The following is a 21,079-nucleotide window of genomic DNA, read 5'->3' as shown; positions in this document are numbered from 1 at the left end:
CATGCTTGTGGGGCTTTCTGAATTCATCTGTTATTTGCAACGTTGAAATTTAAATTGAAAGAGCAAGTAATATTGTGAACACTATAAGTATAACAATATTAAATGGTGGAATGGCCAGCTTTTCGAAGCTTATAGGCGTAAAAATCAATTTGAAGTAGTAACTCGGAAGTCTGGCGAGGACTTCTAGCCCCTAGCGCTATTTGTGCCCTGCTTTACTCGATCAATCATCAATAACGATTTTTATTCTAATCTTAATTTGAAATTTTTATTACTTCTCAAACCACATGCTTACTATATTATTCACCCTTTATGTTTATTATTATGTATAACTACATGCACCGTTTTTGCTATATTTATTACTTTTTCATTATTCACTGTGATTACAATCGACATTCGCGATTGCAACTTTCGAATATACCATCTGGGGAGACGACCGGTTAATGTCATGATTCTCCCCCTTCCTCTCTCCTCCTCTTCGCAATTGTATAAGAATGTACTACGATATTTTCCCCTTTCTTAATATTTTTCGCATTTAAATGTCTCATATATTTTTTAAAATTTCCACGACGCTTTCTTTTAGTACGATGTTCAATGCAGTTTTTAGTTCCATAGTTTTTAGTTTCCTAACTTGAAAGTTTTTAATCTATTTGATCCCACAGTGGACTGAGAGTTAAGACACGATTCCCAGTAGATCACCGAAGTCAAGTATCACTGGCTGAGGTCAGAGTACTGTTCTACCGTAAAGTGCTCGACTTTACTTGCAGGTCATCGGGCTACTAAAGCAGGGGAGCCATACCCTCTACAGAAGATCGAAATTGCGATAGCATGTCTCCGGATCATCCTGAGGGATGTTTCCCAGACCGTCATCAAAAGCTCATTGTGCAGCTCTAGTGCGACGTAAATAAAATATAGTCTCTACCTTTAATCTATTTAAAAATCAAGAGGGAGACTGGTGTACTCCCTTCTCCTATGACTCTCCACTCGCTATTGGTGAAAGCATGCAAAATGTTGCCATAAGTAGAAGGTTCTGCTCAATGCCATCTATAGCCCACTTCGATCGCCAATGGTGAACACGTCACGCTAAATAATCTCAAAATACATCGGATGCAGTAACCCGGAAATATAAGAGGTATAGAGTTTGCAGCGCTACCTAGTGTGAAAAATACCAACCATACCATCCATTTCTTTCAGAAGTTGGTTACGTCGTTTGATTGAACTTAGAATTTGCTTATGCGAAAATTGATCTACACCAGCAGGAAAATAAGCAGCTGTGATTGTTTTCGTTCCTCGTTCGAAATCATAACAATAAACGCATGAACATACAGAAATGAAATAGGTACATAAATTAGAATAATGTTTCAATCAAATATGATCTTTATATACTGAGAATGAGCACTTTCTTTTTATAATAAGGTATTTGAAAGAACATTATATCCAACTGTTTTGATGCATGTTTATGTCTTTAAATAAAGTGAGGTTGTGTACTTGATTGTGTGAAATGATGTAATTCAGATCTGATTTTCAAAACTTCTTAGCAGAATAAAAGGTAGTATATCTTGTTTAATGTGTAGTTTAGTCACTTAAACAATGAAGAATTAAGCTTCTATTAACTCAAATATGTACTTACTTAAAAATTGCTTTTGGTGAAAACATTTATGAAATATGGCCTATTTTCTGAAATTTTTAGTATTGATGGAAAAAAAATTATTTCGTCTTTTCTTTTTCCTTTAGTTTAAGTAATATTTTTTGGATGAATTGTATAAAGAGACGTAGATTTTGTTTGTTACACTTTTAATGCCTAATGATGATTTTTCAGATTTTGACACCCTTTTTTTTGTTCTGTTAATGATATTTTCTGTTACATGAAGTCAACGAGTGGTAAAAGCTTACAATATTGCATAACTTTGAAATTTTTTACATTTTTATAGAAAACAGGAAAAAGGAATTAAAAGTGAGGTTTTCTATTATATAGTATGATTTTCTAATATATGCCCTGGGGCAGAATTTTTTCTGACTTTCTGCGACAAACCTAATTAGAACCAATATCTTTCTGCAAGATATTTTTATCGTTATAAATGTATGTGTAATGAATTTATAATAATAGATGAAATTCGTGTTTATAACATAAGTCTACATGCATAGAATAAAACTGTGTAGATTTTTTTTCTTAATTTCATTATAAGTTTAAATTTTTTAATAAGTTTAAATTGTATAAGTATAAATTTGCATAATCTTCGATAATAACGAAAAGTTATAAATGTATAGATCTACAGACAAAAATGCTTACTGGAGCATAAATAAAGATTACCCAGAACCTGTAATAAGATAGAACTTATAGAAATAGCTAAGAATGGACAAAAAGATTAAATTTATAAAACAAGATAACTGAATTTGAAGTATCAGTTTAAAACAGTATGATTTAATGTTTCACTATAGTAGTTATATCAGTTACAGAAACAAATCAGGTGAAAAAATTAATATTGAAGTTGAGTAATCAAAATAATAAAATAGTATTGACTATAACCGAATTCTAAAAGCAAAAAAATTAAAGCAATGCTTGTTTCAATTTTTCTACATCTAATTTATTAGATTCAATTAATATTGTACTGACTTATTGAAAGATTTTTTTTTAAAAAAAAAGGAGGTAAATAAAACTTTTTTCGTGATCAGATTAAGTTCAGAACGAAAAAAATACACAGCGCTTGTGATTTCGCACTGTATTGTGTAAATATATAGCACTGATTCCACACGAAGTATGCAGAAGCAGTTTCCGACTCAATATGCTCAAGTCTATTCAACATCTCGAAACGAAATAGTCTTTATCAGTACTGAAACATCGGTATTAGAGCCATACTCATTGGATGCGATTTTTTTCGCATGCGTATGGAAACCTGTTTGAAAGTGACCAGTAAACATTTTTCACCAATCTGGTTTTCATTCGCATGCCAAAAAATCGTAGATAGTGAGATATCTTTCAGGCTTTATTTCATTTATCGTTAGATTGCGTTTTTTTATTTTATTATTATCGACGATTTAATTCAAAGGATATAGGCATTTTATCTTTAAAGTATATATATATATATATTTACTTTTTACCTTTGACTGCTTCTAAAATTTCTTGATTTGTTGGAAATGCTGTCTCATCCTTACTATCGATATCGCTACTAGTTAGAATATTTGATTCGAATCTAGAACGTTTTTTTTTTTTTTTCCCAATATTAGTAGCGTGGAAAGCTTCTTTTCCTGTCGCTTTCCAGAAAAAAAATCTCAGACATCGCTAGATGTTGTCGACTTCCATCTTATTTCTTTTTCGGAATGCCACCTTGAAAAATCAGTTTTCAAATTTCTTTTAACTATTGTGGCTTCACAATTGCAACAAATAACCTTTACGCTTGACATGATTTTTTTAAAAAAAAATCTTTTTACGCATGAAATGTTTCACATAAGTGCAAAAAATATAAAATGCTCTGTTCTCATAAAAAAAACACAAAGCAAATTACTGCGCCAGCGATAGAGGCCGAAGTTGGCAAATTTCCAAAAATAGCTTAATAAAGGGGAAAAAATTCTCCCCTTTTTATCCAGTAACTGTTTGTGTTGGAGATTTAACAGAGAATTACGAGCGCTTTCTCCTTCCGCGGTACGCTAGGAAAAAAAAAATATTTAAAACAATTCTGTAAGAAAAAAATTTTGCAGAACCATTATTGCTTCTGCAGAAATTTTTTGTTTCTGAAGAAAATTTTTTTTTGTTTTTTGGTTAAACAGCTTCTGTTTCTGCAGAATTTTTTTTGAGAACTTTTGTTTGTGGCAAACCAAAAATTTTTATTTCCCAAATAAAAAAATCTTTCTGCAAGAACTCAGTCGCTTTCTGCGACAATGTCGCTGTGTCGCCGTGTTTCTGCCACGGGGAATATATGTATATATATTTATACAGCAAAAGCTCCACGTTACAGACCAATCTAAAGGACACTCTAACCCAGGGATTTTAGGCAGCAAAGAACTTAAGTAGGGTTTATTTCTGTATTGCTGTCTGTTTACCCCAACTTTAATCACTAGGGTACCAAAGGGTTTTTAAACTTGCAAAATTTTAATCCGAAAAATTTTGTTGAGATTTTTTTTTGGGGGGGGGGGGGTACAATTATTATCTTTCTAGTTGGTAAGGTTTGTTCTTTATAGTTTCTCACCTGCCACTGTCTGAAAATGTCTCAAAAGTTGTCAATTGTTTTGGCGCAATGGAAATCATTCCTATAAATGTTCCCACAAAATTTTGTATAGTTATTTTTTTTCTAAATCAACAAAATGGTTTTATTTATTTTAAACTAATGTAAGAACTTGGGATTTTTTTAATATGTTAAAATTTTATAACTTTATTTCTTGCTTCTTATTATCATTAATATAATATCAATATTTTATTATTCTGAGTTAACTAGTTTTTCAGTTATTTATTTAAATTGCTGTTGATTCATGTTATTTGTCTCCAAATATTTTTCTACAAATTTACCTACACCAATTTATTATTATATTTAAAACCAAATGTTCTCATAATTAAATGTTTTTAATATCCATACCTAAAGAATTATAAATTATTTTTTAAGGAGATTTTGTGAATGCATTTCAATGGATCAATACTTGTGGTTAAAATCTTTACACTCTCATGGACCATCACTCATAAATTCTGTAGTTAATGATGCTGTTATTGAGTAAGAAATTTTATAAATTATGCAGCCCAACTATTATTTAACGTTAATAAATTTTAAATTGGTAAAATTTTGTTATATTCTCTCTATTTTAGCTCACAAAATCTATCTAAAAAACAGAAAATATTCAACTTTATAAAAAACAAGCATGAAATCTTATTTCAAGAAAGACCTGCAGCATTTCAAAGTAAGAGTTCTTATTTTCATTACTACTTTTCAAAAATGTGTGAAAATGGAGAATAACTGTTTAAATATTTTTTTAAACCTTATTAATAGAATCACCATCTTTTGATCCTCTACCAGTTGAGCTTTTTTGGGATTGCTCAAAGGAACAAAGAAGAAAATTGTTCTTTAAAGTAAGATTAAAAACAATATTTCTTCCATTTTAAGTTTAATTTTTTATGCATAATGTTTAGCTTCCTAGATGATAATTTCTACATTACGCCTCTCATCCTTTTTATTTGAATGTCTTGTATATGTTTTATTATTTTTTCTATTATTTTATTAGTTCCATTATTCATAATAATTCATTTGCTTTTATACATAATTATATCAGTAGGGATCATTTTTATTGTCGCTCAATTTTATTCATCATTGCGGTTTTCATGACGCCAATACTACAAGTTTCAATTCTGCACCAAAAAATTACACTGAGTAAAGTTAAAATCACTTGCAAAAAATCGTGTACCTTCCATAACATTTTGAAGTCAATGGAGGTAACCCCTAAGAATGACCAACCGCCATCAACCACATTTTACTGTGGAACAGAGAGTGGTCGCTCCAGAGTTTCATTGGATTCACTTTTAATTCAAGTTAAAGAAAAAAATAGTTGTCTTTAAATTTGTGATTGTGTTCTATTTCTAATTTTTTTATTTCCTAAAATCAACATCTCAAATAAATGTTCATAAATTATCTGTTCTGAACTTTTTGTAAAAAAAGTTTTCTCTCTTGGCATTTTTTTGAATTTAGTATCACCAATCACAAAATCATTTAAATATTATCTTTTACTCTGTAGCATCTTGAGAGGGGTGATGTTTTGTTATTAAAAGTAATAAATGATGGTCTGTCTGACAATTACAAACTTCTAGTTCTTGCTAAACATCAGTGCTGTATGAAGTTGGATGATTTATCATTAGTTGTAAGTTTTTTTCTCACCATTTTCAATTCTGTATTTAATTTTTGTGTTTGCTAATATACTCCTTCTTTTTTACAGATGTATCTTCCAAAGTTAAAACAAGAGTTGGATTTAGTGGCCGGAGGAGTAATTAACTATGATGTAATAAGAGGTAAAGTGTTATTTTATTCTTTTAGATAGTAGTTTATTTATTTGTTATAAATGAATGTAATTACTTAGTGTTTAATTGATATTAATCAAGTGAAGTTACACTTTTAACTTAACTTGAACTCAAGTTAAGTTAAATTTAACTCAAGTTAAGTTGCACATTAAGTTACACTTGAGGCAAAGAAAAATAGTATTAGTATTCTACACATATCTAAATAATATTGTTAAATTTCTTTTAAAATTTTTTATCAAAAAAATGTTATTTGAGAAATAAAAATGTGTTTTTATAGTTAAAAGGAGCTGCAAAATTTGCCTTCTAGGTACATTTATGTTGTTTAATACATTGTAAAAGTTTCGTTTAGTTAAAATTTTATGGTGGCCATTTTATCCTTTTTAAACAAAGAAAAAAAGAAATTTCAGAATATTGCAGGAGAAATTAAGTTTTAAAAAAATTATTAAGTAATTGTACTTAATATTTACGATTAAATTTAACTATAAGCCAATGAGTATTCACTCTGTAAAAATTTTATTTATTCCCTGGTTCAGAATTCAGATAGAAAATAAAAATAAATAATATGGCATTGATGGTATTTTATTTTAAATTTGAAAAAAAAATATTATAAATAAGTGAGAACATAAGTTCTAGGCCTTCAAAATATTGAAATACAGGTTGGGAGTTAAATTATAATTACTCATTTGAAGTAGTAATAATAGATAATTTTTTTATTGCAGCTGCTGTTTGTTCATGTTCTCTCCATGAACGTAAATTATTTGTTACACTTGATGACACCATTTTAGATGAAGATGCTGAGCCTGTTAAGCTTGTAAGTGTACTTAAGTAATTTATAAATTAATTTCAATATTTTTATAATTTCTTTTTTAAGTTCTTACTTCCTATGATGTTTAAAATTTACTAAATATATAATTTTATTTGTTTCTTTATGTATCTTATAGTTTTTTATGTAAGTAATCATAACCCTTTATACACAAATTTATTATTATTATCTAAAAGGGATACGAAAAAAATATTCTTATTGATAAAAAATATATATTTAAGTTTGGAAAAACACCATTGTAATTTTATAAATCACATCACTATTGTGGAAGATGAGACTAAAACCATCAAAATCTGTTTGATTGCCTAGGGGAAACAGGAATTGAAAGGCGGTTATTAGAAACACCTCTTGGTTTCATTAGGAAATTAAGCTAGTTTTTTATTCCAGTTTTTAGGATATAATAGAGCATTCACTTTCCAATGAGGTGAATTGGGTTCGAATCTCAACAATGGCTTGTCAATGAGAATTCCGCACCAACCACAGTGCTGCCGTAAAAAATATCCTCAGTAGTAGACAGATCATGAGTTAAAGTCCCCTTGCCGTCAGATTAAATTGCTTATTGATATCAGATTTTTACATAAGCCTCTTTTTTAATGTTATTTTTAAAATTTTTTTATTCATGGAAAGTTGTGATTTTTACGGTTTATATCGTGATAGAATGTAAAATTCTTTGAAAATGATCTTTGATGTATATTCTTAAAACAGTCTATTAAAAGTTTTGAGAATAGTAGTTTTCCCACTAATTAGTTTTATATATTTTTTCTAATACCATGAAAAGTTTTTTATTTTAAAATGTAGTAGTGAAAATTTCTTTCGTAATTTATTATATTCTTTGGTAAGTTTCAGTTCTTTTATATTTCTAAATGTTTATAAAAGGAATTATATTTTATAGGGTAAAATTACTACTGATGAACTCCCATCTTATCTGGGGTAAGTTAAAAAGAAATTAATCTATCACTATATATTGTAAATAAAGTTTTAAGTTTTTATATCCTGAATTTACTTACGATTTAAAAAAAATTACATTTGATTTGTTTAATTTTGTCGAACTTCAACCAGTCATTTTTATTGATGAAAATTTAGTATTTAAAAGTTTTTATTCGTACTTAATTTGTTTAATCATCAATCCTCTTCAGGTTTTTTCTTCTAGGGTTTTCTTCATGTTAATACAAGTTCCTTGTCCTTAAGTCACCCTCAAAATCTTTCCACTATTTTTTTTTTTTAACCGGGCATAGTTCGTAACACTTTGATTTTCATACCTCGAGTGCATAATTTCCTTTAAGAATGGTGCAATACAGTCAATTTCTGCCCATTTAAGCTCTATGTTAGATTCAAAATAATATTCCAATACATTAAATTCAAAATAATATTATAAATATATTTTTTACTCATTCTTTTATAACAGAGGCATGTTTTGGTATTTTATGTTAACTTTTCAATTCAAACTTGTAAAGTACTTTATTCAAACTTAATACAATTCAATTGTTACATTCAAATTTAACTTTTCAATTCAAACATTTTGCAACTGCAAAAAAGAACATTAGTGAGATAAAAAATAGTGATTTTTGTTTCAGTATTGGAATTTTTTGAGTTGTTTCTTTAGAAAATTCAATTTCCATAAAACACTTCTGTTTATAATTGCTTGAACCACAAAACTTATTTATTATCTTTTGACAAATTTATATTTCATAAAGGTTCTTGCAATTTTTATTTATTCATTTTTTTGTTTCACTTCATATCCATTACGTAACTAAGTATGATTAATATACAACAGTTTCTAACTTTAAGGATTTGTTTTTTTAAATAATAAAAATTTAGTGCAGAAAATATTATAATTCTGAAATAGGTATACTTAATTAATCTCAAATATTCAGTAATTATACGGATTATTAAAAATTAAGGTTGTGTTCAATAAAATAACTTAATATCGTAAACTTATACAAACAATTATAACGTAAATGTTTTTCTTATCCTTTTATATATTATGGAAGCTCTTTTTTTATTTTTCATAATTTTTTCTCTCTCTTTTGATCTGACATTGAAGGGGAAAAAAACTCTAACTGTTCAATAGTTATACTGTTTTTAATGTTCAATTTGAACATTGAATACTTTTCTGATTAAAAACTAAACTTTATATTAACTAATTGACTGTAATAAATTGAGAAAAAGTATTTTGAATTCTTTGATGATTGAAAGAGAGAGACCATGAGTGATTTCAATTTTTGAAATTTATTTATTTAATGGGGAAGCATATAATACTTTAATTCAAATGTGGTAAGTGGTATTGACAATGCTTATGTATGTTAAGCTATAATTCTTGCTAAAAAAATGTAGTTTGAGAACTGAATGTTATGTCAGTGTCTAAACACTTGTTTTATGAAATATTTAAGTTTCAAATTTAATCACTAAATAATTGCAACATAATAAGGGGAAAGGTTTGCTAATGAGTGAAAGCTATTGCTTTTCCAGCTTCTTACTTTCTCTACTTCATTTTATCAGAATTTGTAATTCATAAAATTCCAATATTAAAATGAGTAATAAATTGTTTTATAAAGTTGTATTTTGCATAAAAATTTTTTTGGTTGGATAAGTCATAAAATTTTGCGCAAAAATTTTTCAGTTGATTTTATTATAGTTCCAATGATATGACAAATTATGCAGAAACTTAAATTAACATCAAAAAGCTAATAATTTCAGCTGCTCTCCTAATTAAACCATTAGGATTTATCTTCCAGATTGTGGAATATTCTCATATTTAGAGAGGTAAAATTCCAAATTCGTCGAATAAAGGATTGTTTATTCAAAGATACTTTTGTGTCTTTTTTTTAAAAATTTAGTGAATATCATCAACACAAAACAATTAGCATATTCAAGGTTCGACCCAAAAACCATTTTGTTTGTGAAAATCCGATCATTAGATCAGAAATAAATGTATTATTTAAAATCGACTATCAAAAGCAAATTTATTTATTTTACATGCTGTTCATACTAAGTTCTCTGTAAAAAAAGGTCATAGTTATAATACCATCTATCATTTCCGTTTCTCACATAATATTTTTTTTAAAGTGAATTGCAAGTTTCACATTCAAGTTACAAAGCCTATTGTCACCAAAGCTCTGCATTTGTAGATCCCAACTGGGCCAATCAGCTATATGATGTTCTTGGATTAAAGAAAAACTACTTACATTCTTTCTACAGAGAATGGGATGGGTCAGTTGAATCTTTATGGTCTAGTTTTTTGTATTTTTTATGTATAATATCTTTCTGCATTAATCTAATAATTTCCTTCTGTTTAGCTAATAATATAAATGGCTAACAAAATAGAACTTATATTATGCTGTTTACATATCAGTTAATTATTAAGAATAAAACTACTTCCAACCTCAAAATTTTTAGATGATGCAGTTATTTACCTACTTTTTATTCAGATTCATTTGGTACCCCATATTTTTTGACAGTACTTTTCCAGTATTTTTCACAATATTTTAATGTCTCCTGAAAATGAAGTTTTTATATCTAGCTCTTTTTAAATGTACATATTTGTTTCCTCTAACATTCTCATATTATGTGCTTTTAATACTTAGGTACCTGCTCGTACCCATGAGTCAGGATCAAAATCTAGATTGCATGTATTTTTTTAATTAGCTTTTCAAAACTTTTAAAAATAAAATGACTTTTGATTGTTAAAAGTTGTAAACTTTTTTTTTTAATCAAACAACTAATTTGAGTTTTATAAGACAAATTACTTAGCCTCCTCTATTTAAAGTGAGATTTTTTTAGTTCCACTATTTCTCCTAAAGGGTATATAAATATTTAATGTTTTGTTAAATATCTTATAAAATCATCTTGGTACTACTTTAAAATTTAAATTGTTTCTTAACTTTCAAATGTTCTATTTTTATAACTATTTTGCTTACAGTTTAGAAAAGATTTTACTTTAATTTTTTTATTATTTGTTTCTATTCTGTTGTTATTAATTCTTAGATATTTACATAAATTGTCTCACTAAAACCACTAAAGAAAATTTACTGAACCAAATTTTTCTACTGCCCACAGTAATAACTTATATTTATAGAAACTTTTTATTTAAAATTTTTTCTATGAACCTCACAGTTATAATGCTTTTTATATTTGATTGCTGTTAAAAAGTGTTGAAAATTTTTGTCATCAATCCAATCTTAAATAGAAAAGTATTTTAAGGAACTACTAATTTTTATGTTTGCAAATGTTTTTACTGTATACCTAAAGTTAATTTGCTATGTAATCAACGGAAACTGTGTTTTTTAGAAAACAATGTCCTGCAGCTGAAACTGGTAAAGTCATAAAAATGAAACACATAATGTGGCTTTCTGATATGCAGTATGTATTTTTATCTTTTAATTTTTAAATTATAATGTTTAATTTTTTTGTTTTAATAAAAAGAATTTTTAGCTATATTGTATCAACAGTAATAATGTAAAATTATAGTAAATAGTTGACTACTTGTTCTTTGTATGGAGAGAAAGGAATTGTAAACAAGTAATAACTCAGGACCACTCATTGCAAACGATAGAAAACGGGGATTGCAGGTCAGCATTAAATATCAAATAGTGACTTAATTTATAAAAAGTAAATAAGAATATAATTGAAAATTAACAAACTTGTAATAGGTATAAAGAAGTTTAATTGGGAAAAAAATTATGTGCTTAAAGAAAAATATTTACAAGCCAAAAGGAAAATAAGTTAACTCAAAAATTTTTTTAAAAACTGGAAATTTAGATTTGAACACTATTTTTCAGCTTAAGCAATACATTTCTGATATTTGTAACAGATTACTGTTTATTTTCTGTAAGTTTGAGTGAATACAGAAGTTTCTCATTGCTTCAAAGACTTCAAAATCTACCACAAATGTTGCAATTGGTTATGGTTGCTGTCTTTATATGCATCGCTTTGCACTTCTTCAACTATTTATTGAAACAACAAAACCTCAAGTATAACATTTTAATCAACTGATGTATAAACATCAAATACTTTCACCAAATTAAAACAAATCCTCATTTTCTTTTTCATACCTCCATGAGATACAGTTTCTTCTCTCAAAATGAAATAACTTCACTATTTTTGTTTAAGTCGCTCAAAATTCTGAACTATAAATTCAGGAATATCTGGTATCAAAGCAATCTAAACGGGTATTATTAACATTATGTGAGTCGCATTTATTACAGGACCAATTAATCAGTACCATACATATAGGAAAGTGAAAAATGAAGAAACGCTAGATTGAGGTTTGACTGTTGGAAAAAATTTGTTTTCATGCAACTTTCTCCTAATAAATAGCTTTGATTCAATTCTTGACACAGAATAATTAAATCATTAAAATGATTAATTCTTACTTCATTTTAATTCTTTGTGTTCATGTTAAACATAACAATTTTACACCCAGCAATAATAACAAATAGTGATTTTTTTTATTAATAATTTTTCATATCTGATTTATGACTTACACCTGAATAAATTAATATTACTGTAACATAAAGAATAACTGGCTCTCTAAATTATCAAGGAAAATACAAACAATACAATGACATTCAAATTGTATACTGATGAAAATGATATTGTTACCTAAAGTACAGATTTTTGTCCTGAAAAATTATTTAAAAAATACTTGTTTTGTGTTTTACCAGACTTATTTAGAAAACACTCCTTATATTACATCAGATTATGAAATTGAAATATTAGGGTGGTTTTATTATTACTTGGTTTTTCATTTACACTATTTATAGATTTTGAAATTACAAAAATTATTAAATTTGGGCTGATTTCAAAGCTATGTTTTTAATTTATTTTTTAGTATTTATGATACATCTTGCTTTTTTTTTATATCAAATTTTAAGGAAACTTTGGAAACATTTGTATAACTCAATATTTGAATAATCAAGAACACAGTGTTCTCTCTTTGTTTTAACTTCAATTGGAAAAGTATTAGACTATATATCTTATACTCTATTTTACTTTCTTCTGTAGGCTTTGTGTATTTTGATATTGTTCTTTTACAATCTTCTTCTAACCACTAAATGTATGATTTTTTCCCAAAATATACATGACTGGGGAACCATGTAAATAGAGCTGGGATAGCCTGGTTGGTAGGGATTCAAACTCCCATTCTCATGAACGGGAATTTGAATCCAGCCTTTCAAAGACTTTCTGTGTAGTAAATGGTGACTGGTGCACGTTAAATTTGTCTGTGTAAAAAGTCCTCCATGTTCCCATAACAAATTAAACCTCTGGGGGTACTGGATTAGAGATAGTTTGTTTTCTGGTTCAGGTCAAAATCATTGAATGAATAAATGGATGCATGAAAGAGTCCTCTAAATCCCAATTCCTGAAAAACCTGACACATTTTGTATATTTTTTGTCCAGCTTTAGTTTAAAAATCATCAGACTTCTAATTAACTAAAATTATTGGAAAAATTGAAATTAATAAAATTTTTATATTGTGATGAATTGAGTTCTAAGAGAATCAATACAAGTCAATATTAGAATTTAAATGAGTTAATTGTATTGCATCTTATAAAATTAAATATTATTAAAGGAATAACTTTATCTCTTTGTTTATAGCTACAACAAAGCTGTAGAATACTACCAAGCTCAAAACTTCACTCAAGCTATACTATGTTTGAATCAATCATTGGCTATTTATCCACAGAATAAAAAAGCACTTGTTTCCCGTGGAACATTGTAAGCATACAAATATAAATATTATTTTTATAAGCTAGAAAAAGTATTTTTTTATTTCTTACTGTTTTATTATATGGTTTACTGCGCTATTTTCATATTTTTAAAATTTGTATTTTACCAAATTATATTCATGTTTATCATAGTTTGAAAGTCATTAAAATCTCAAAATCTAAATTTTTTTTTCTTTTAAAAGGATAAAGTTACTAAATTCTCCTTAGAGTGAGCTTTGAGATGGTCCATATTGATGAAAATTATTTTACTTATTTTATCATCACATTATTGACAACTCTACTTCTTTTTTCATTGTGTACAATGTTGTAGTAATGAATTGGATGATATAGTTAGAAATTATTGCCAAATTGTTCAAATGAGCATTTTTGGTGAAAAAAAGCCACAATTTCCATGTTGGTTATAAGATGTTCCTATGCATAATGTTATTATCTAGTGAAAATGTAAGAAATTTGTACAGATTCCATCTGTAATTTACTCAAGAACAGTTAGATATAAAAATGTTAAATGTCACCTTTGGAAAAAGAAAAGTGTGGCTTATAACCATATATCCCTAAACTCTCAATATTAGTGAGGCACTCAAATCTAACGGATATTGTCAAGAAAATTTATATATATATATATATATATATATATATATATATATATATATATATATATATATACACACACGCGCACACAGTGAAACCTTTGTGAAACAGACACTGATGGGACCTAAAAAATTGTACGGTAACAGAAGGGTACACTAATATATCAAATCTTCAGCGTCGTAAATTGTTTTTAGAGTTATTGCATTGATCTATAAATAAATAATTTACAATAACTATTCATAATGATATTTAAACAGACATTCGAGTTAGTCATATAATACCGAATAGGCGCTATTAATCCTAAGTCACTTCCTGAGACGGTTTTATTATTAGGTTTCCCCCCAGCCTAACGACTTCCAGTCACTTGATAGCAAATGTGCTAATACCTCCTTGAAGATTCTCTTGATGCACAGAAAAAAAAAAGAAAGGAGCAATTCATATCTGTAAGCTTCGAGGCCCTATGAAGGTCTTCAACATCCACAACTGATCATCTGTCAAATGTCTGAATAAATGTTTCATTTATATGAACACCTCAATGACTAGATTTCTGTTCTCTTTTTTTTTTAACTCAGCTATGTAAAATATAGTCTCCAAAATGATTAGAAGTAGCAAAAAATTTTCAGTGACGAGGAAGTGAGAGCATTTAAGGTGTCCTATCAACTTATGAGGTCTCGTAGCCAGCATTGACCAGATGAAAAGATCAAAAGATGCCACTTTCTGAAATATTCCACAAGAATAGCATCATTTTCTCTTTCTTTGCAAAGACAAAGGAAGTGACAGGAGAATGATTAATACTTTAGTAGTGAAGTAACTTAGCAATTTTTTTAAATTGTGGATATAGGAAGAAATTTACATGCTTTCAAAATAGTGGAAAGTTGCATATTTCTTCCTTAAATTTTAAAGCAGAAATAATATTTTTTCTTCAAATTTCGAAAAATTGATGGCTCCGATGTGAGGAGATAGGAAATTATGTTTCAGGTTATAAATGACTGTCTACTTTGCGAAGATATTACACAATGGTTTATTCATAAAAATTTAAGGTGAATTAAAAATGTGTCCGTTCACATATATTGAAATAATAATGAATATATATGCATAAATATTATTTTTTCACTTTAATGTTTCCTAGAAGTAGTGAATAATCTATTTTCCTATTGCTAGTTTGTATTCTAAGTTTATTTTGATTGAAAATTGCAACTTCTGAAAAAAAATATTTTTAATTTTGTTGTAACTAATATCTTAAAATTTTTTAGAGACAATAATTATGCCAGTTTTAAAGATAGTTCTTGATTAAATACATTTTCAATTTCAGGTATTTTAAAACAAATAATTTGAACAAGGCATTTATTGACACAGATCAAGCTATGCAGTTAGATCCTTTATATGAACCAGCACAAAAACAAATGTCTGTATTGCTTGTTGATGTTGCAAAAGAGTAAGTTTACCCATTTTATTTTTTTGTGTTTCATCAGAGTATATATAATTGCTTTACCTCACTTATGATTGTTATTATAATATTTTTGTCTAAATTAACTTTTTGGTTTTGAGGTTTAATATGCAAATTTTTTTTATTTTATTATGATTGTAGAACCATTCATAAGAATAAAACTAATACAGTTCGTTATTGATGGTTCAAGTTTCTTTTTATTTCATTATCAAATAGTGTAGAAAATGCTAAAAAAAATATCAACGATTGCTCTGTTTGTTCATGGTGTGTAACGTTTTTAAAAAGTGCTTATTTTTGAAAATGAGAATTTTTTTTTTACCACCTCGATTTTCGCCATGTATTATGTAAAAGCGTGCTTTTCTCATTGTTCTATTCAACGTTTTCCCAATTCAATCTACCGCTATCTATTTTGGCGTACCGTCGGTCCATTGCGTATGAGAACGCCTATCATTTTACATGTTTGATGAAATATTTACTGTTCCGCATGTGTTTCTACTGAGGTGGGTTCGATGAGATTATTGCACTTTCATGTGCAACACTGCTTCATTTTGAAAGATATTCTCAATTTTAAGCTTCATTTTCCAGCCTCTGATATCGAACTCAAAAATCTCTTGATCATTTTATAATGGAAAATATAATCAAGAAAATAGTTCTTTGTCAGAAACTAGTTACTTTATTATGATCATGTAAAGTGTTTGAAAACTATTTTCATTTTGTAAATGTATATAGTGCTTAAAAATATTTTTCGAGTGCTTAAAAAGTACTTAAAAGGCGCTTATTTTTTGTTGAAAGATTTGGCTACGCACCCTGTTGTTTATCAATTATTGTTTTTTATTTATCAAAAATAGTACATTTGATTTATGTTATTATATTCAATCTATAACTTGTAATTTTTTAAAGAAAAGGAATGTAATTTTATATTCCTTTTGGATAATATATTTCATAAAATATTTCTGCTTGAGAAAAAATTATTTATACTCAAATAAGGAAAACAATTTGATGTTAAGTTAACATCAAACTGTTTTCCTTATTTAATATTAAATAACCGGTGGGTATTAAATAAACGTTTTGATAATTTGTGTGATTCAAATAATCGATCCTTAATTGAATAGTCAAAGACTAATTTCAATATTTTTTCTATTTCAGGCATAAAAAAACTAATAAGTTTGCTTTGGCTAAGGAAGCATTAAGAATGGCTATTCATTTGAATGATCTTAATGAAGAAGCAAAACAACTGTTGCTGAAAATAGAAGTAAATACATTTAATATGATTTTAATTTTTTTGCTTTGCTTGCTATTGCGTTAAAATTGATAGCAACTAAAATTAATTTTTCTACAAAATAGTTATATTTTCCAAAATTCTTTGCAATTATAGTGTAATGTGCTTTTTACATTTTTCTAATGGCTGGATGCTGAGTCTTCTAAAAGCTTTTTTTCTACTAGACTTTGTGTTAAGTGCGATATTAAAAATTTTATTATCACTAAATAGCTAGTGGATGTTATAAATAAAAGCATTGTTAGTTAGGTTATGTATAGACTTTACTTTAAATGATTTTTTTTTTAATATACAAAATGCATCAGCTTTAATTTTTTTGGTTAAAAATATTGCTAATGCTGAAGAATATTAGGAAAAATATTTTTCAAATAATTACTTAAATTTATGCAACTTTTTTTTAAGGAGGAAGAAGAAGAAATTGAATGTCTTAAAAGCAATAAAATTTCTTTGATTCCAACAATTGTTAATGGAAGTCCTACTAAAACTCATAAACCAAGTCCTACAAAGAAAAAGAGGTATGTTTAAAAGCCTTGTGGTAATAATTCTTTACTTGTATCACTTTTGAAATTGTTTATTTAAAGTGTATAATTGCAACTGAAGCTAATTAATCAACAATGAAATCATTTTTATTAAATTTTAATTGATGTGATCTTTTTTTAATGTTTATGCATGTATTTTATTTAGTAACTGTTTGATATTAGATGCCTTTTACTGTGTTTTAAATTATGGTTTTGTCAGATGCATATTGTTCATTTAATTTGGCTGTGCCTTGAATTTTTTTAGCTACTTTTGGCGGAAACGATTAAAAAATTTTTTTGACAAATTCAAACTCTTCAAAAAAAATTCCAGATGTTTCATTTATAGTTAAATAAGATACGTGGAAATTTTATTTTGATGCAGAACAGTTCTATAATGGTACATAAGAAAAAAATAAGATAAAAGAGGTTGAGAATTGATTTTAACTCTCGTAATCACAGACTCGAGTAGTATGAAGAGAAGGTCTAATTGTGGACAGTTCACATCATGCGCTTCCTTTGTTTTCGGTATTACCATCTCGTCCAGTTCTGGTTTTCTTTGCCCCTGGCTGCAATGTTATTATTTTTAAAAGCTTCTGTAATATTGGTTTGCTTATGTATTATGTTTCACTTCTATAGTGTCCGGAAGGCAATATCTCTATGGTGAAGTTTTTTTAAAATTTTTTTACTCTTCTTGTTTGTAATCAACATACCTCTCAAAGGTTTAAAATTAAATAAGATTTACTTTCACAAATTGCATATATTTTGCAAATATTATTGACAAATTCTTAAAAAATAATTGTGCTAAAGTGTACATTTATCACTGTTACAAAAAGCGTTAGCTTGACACAAAGAAAGTAATGATTGAATTCAATGTAGCATTATAATTTCATTGATTTGAATATATTGTAAACATCTGAACATATTCAAATTGTTTGATGATCTTCAGATGTTCAAGGATAGTCGTCACCAATATTTTAATATTAATCTCAATGAAGCAATTGATTTTTTAAATCAATTACGTAAAAAACTCTACTGGTAAAAATAGTTAAAATTATTATTTTCTTTCCATATTTTTGCCAGAGGGGTAGGATCTTGAAAATTGAACGAAAGGTTAGATAATTAAGAGTAGTTATTCACTTACTTTAAAAATTTAATCAGAGATGATTTAAAGGTTTGACTGATGAGAAAAGTAACAAGCAATAGCAAGTCATAAAGTTTGTAATAAATAATATTTGTAATAATTTTTATTCCTTACAGCAGTATTTTTACTTCCTAAAATTTCTCCGGAAAATTTTATGATTAAAATTTGTTAAGATATTGTGAAAAGCTAGTTTCTGGAAATTGCATTTATAATTCCAATGCTAATAAGCATTAATTTGGCATAACACTTTCTTTATTTAACTTTTACACATTTTTTGTTTTAAAGAAAAACAGTTGTAATTAAGTAAACTTATATTCTTCATAAAAATTTTGTATTAATTCAAGCAAAATTTATACATCTTTGATTATGACTTTTCAAAATATCATATATTTTTTCAAGTAAAATCTTTGTTAAAATGTATTAAGGAGAGAGTAAATGATTCTTCATTATTTAAAAATTTGTTTTTCAATTTATCGAAATATATATATTTTTTTATTATTGATCTCTAGTGGTATCTTTTTCTCCTTCATTTTTACTTTAAAAAATATTTATTCCTCTATATATATTATAAAATATTTTTATGCATACATCTTCTGATATAACGGTACAAAAATAATAATTTTTTCATATCGTAAAAAGAGAATTTTCGTTTTCCTTATTTAAAAAAAATTTATTTGATCAAATGAAAAATATATTTCTTTGCTTTTTTTACTGAATGATCTCTGAATTTTCTAATGAAGATTATGAAAGAAACTACTTATTTGAAAAGCTGTACAAGAAATAGACACACAATAAAAAATTATGCCAAACAAAAAGGGATTGACCCTGTAATAGCCCAATTTATATAAATCGGGATCTATTTATTTGTCACAATGATCAATCACGTTTCGTTTATTTTGATTGTAAATTGAAATTAAATAAAGGTGACAACACAAACTGATGGTTGAATTTAGAGAGCCAGAAGAAGCTATTTATTTCATGTTGAATTCTGGAGCTAGTCTCAGATTTTGCACTGTGATTATCATTTTTTACTCATGACCAAAACTGGCTCGTTGATCTCCCTAAGCTAGCTTTAGTGATTATGGGGGTAATTAGCAAAAATATCTAGCAGAGACTAACTAATTATTGTTTCATTTGAAAGTAAAAAGTGTTTATATATTCACTTTTTTTTTGTATGAAGTGATTTCATTGGATATTACAAAAAATATATATTTTCCTGATTTCAGCAGAATTTAAACTGTTTTTATTTCTTGAACAATGAATCATTCCTTGAAGCTTTAATAAAAAGTAAATGCATGATTATAATGTGATTTAATCCTTAAGAGGTAGATAAAAGTATGACAATAAAATTGAAAGGATCTTGCTTAATTTAATGAATCCAAAAGAAACTGATACTTAGAAGAAAGTGGTTAATTGCTGTAAACAATAATGGTGCAGTAAATGGTGATTGGAAAGAATCAGAAATATTAAAAGATATTACTGTGTTGAAAGATTTGTCAGAATGGAAAGATGACAAGACAGTAAATTTAAACAAAATGTATAATCACAGGTATTACAACATAGCTGCAAATTCAAGGTCATACTTTGGACAAAAACAGTAGTTAAAATATGGTTAGATTTGAACATTTTGACTTGAAAATAGCAAACTGAGATGTATGTTAATAGAAATTGATGTGGTGTCATTAATTTGTTGTGTTTAAATATTTTGTCTTACCTTACAAATAAATTCTTGCTTTTCTTTTGGTATCAAGATAATGTTGATGCTATGTTACTAATGATTAAAACAATACTTTAGGCGAAGGCACAGAAGTCGTCGTGAAGAATATGAAAGGAGGAAACAGTTAAGACACAAGTCAAAATCTGGATCACCAAAGAGAAAAAAATCATTGCAATCTGTTATAAACAAAGTTGTAGCACCTTGATTTACTGCTTATTATTGTATATTTGTAAAATATATTGTAAATAAATTTATTTGTATGGTCGTTGCTTCTGTTTTGAAAAAGTGTATAACATACCTATTTTGTTAGTTTCCAACTATTGTTTAAATGTATAGTTTCTGCAGCAACCAATGTCAGAACATTAGGCGTCTTTTATTTTAAATAGATTCTTTCACAAATCCTTAGTTAAATATTTTTGAATACATAATTATATGTATTAAAATTAATTTATCTGTATAGCTCTTTCTTATTTGTAAGGCGGCATAAGATGGACAGTAACCAGCTTTGTAAGAAATTAGCTGGATTAAATGACACAAAATTTAATATCATTTAGAGGATATCTATATAATTGGAAGATATATGAAATTAGCTATCTAAACAAACCAAATATATTTAGAATGTTGACAAAATAGTGTAATACTTTTCCCAAATAAGTATTCAATAAATAAGTCTTACAAATTACTTAATATTTGTATGTAACACATTTTTTTCATTTTAACTTTAAACGCTAATCATATAATGCATGAAATTACAGGATAGACCTAGAAAATAATAAATGCTTAAAAATTAAATAAAAGGTCATGTAAATGGAAGCTATTTTATATTTGTAATGGAAGCTAGCCAACATTTTG

At 27.2% G+C, this 21,079-nt stretch overlaps 1 protein-coding gene across 3 annotated transcripts; it reads left to right on the top strand.

The window, feature by feature from the left end:
• Positions 1-1,196: 1,196 nt before the first annotated feature.
• Positions 1,197-20,492, top strand: LOC107453767 (tetratricopeptide repeat protein 14). 3 transcript variants are annotated; one of them, XM_016070708.4, is made up of 15 exons: positions 1,197-1,336; positions 4,593-4,697; positions 4,790-4,881; positions 4,971-5,050; positions 5,710-5,832; positions 5,908-5,980; positions 6,709-6,800; positions 7,705-7,742; positions 9,879-10,022; positions 11,100-11,171; positions 13,410-13,529; positions 15,441-15,563; positions 16,722-16,827; positions 17,254-17,366; positions 20,306-20,492. In XM_016070708.4, the coding sequence occupies exons 2-15, from the start codon at positions 4,615-4,617 to the stop codon at positions 20,430-20,432; spliced, it is 1,386 nt and encodes a 461-aa protein (XP_015926194.1). In that variant the 5' UTR covers positions 1,197-1,336; positions 4,593-4,614; the 3' UTR covers positions 20,433-20,492. The 3 variants fall into 3 exon arrangements, with proteins under 3 accessions (XP_015926194.1, XP_071033930.1, XP_071033931.1); XM_071177829.2 differs by having other exon boundaries at positions 1,223-1,546; XM_071177830.2 differs by having other exon boundaries at positions 1,277-1,413.
• The last annotated feature ends 587 nt before the right edge of the window (positions 20,493-21,079 follow it).

Source organism: Parasteatoda tepidariorum, chromosome 2 (genome assembly GCF_982258835.1).
Source record: "Parasteatoda tepidariorum strain Cologne lab strain chromosome 2, Ptep-v5.0, whole genome shotgun sequence".
Lineage (NCBI taxonomy): Eukaryota > Metazoa > Arthropoda > Arachnida > Araneae > Theridiidae > Parasteatoda > Parasteatoda tepidariorum.
This window is presented reverse-complemented; position numbering and strand designations above follow the sequence as displayed.

What these genes read in the sequence shown, in the direction of transcription:
- LOC107453767 (XM_016070708.4), top strand. Translation starts at nt 4,615, where the DNA reads ATGGATCAATACTTGTGGTTAAAATCTTTACACTCTCATGGACCATCA. An exon ending in TTCTACAGAGAATGGGATGG is followed by an intron (nt 10,023 to 11,099) that starts GTCAGTTGAATC and finishes TGTGTTTTTTAG; the next exon opens with AAAACAATGTCCTGCAGCTG. An exon ending in CTTGTTGATGTTGCAAAAGA is followed by an intron (nt 15,564 to 16,721) that starts GTAAGTTTACCC and finishes TTTCTATTTCAG; the next exon opens with GCATAAAAAAACTAATAAGT.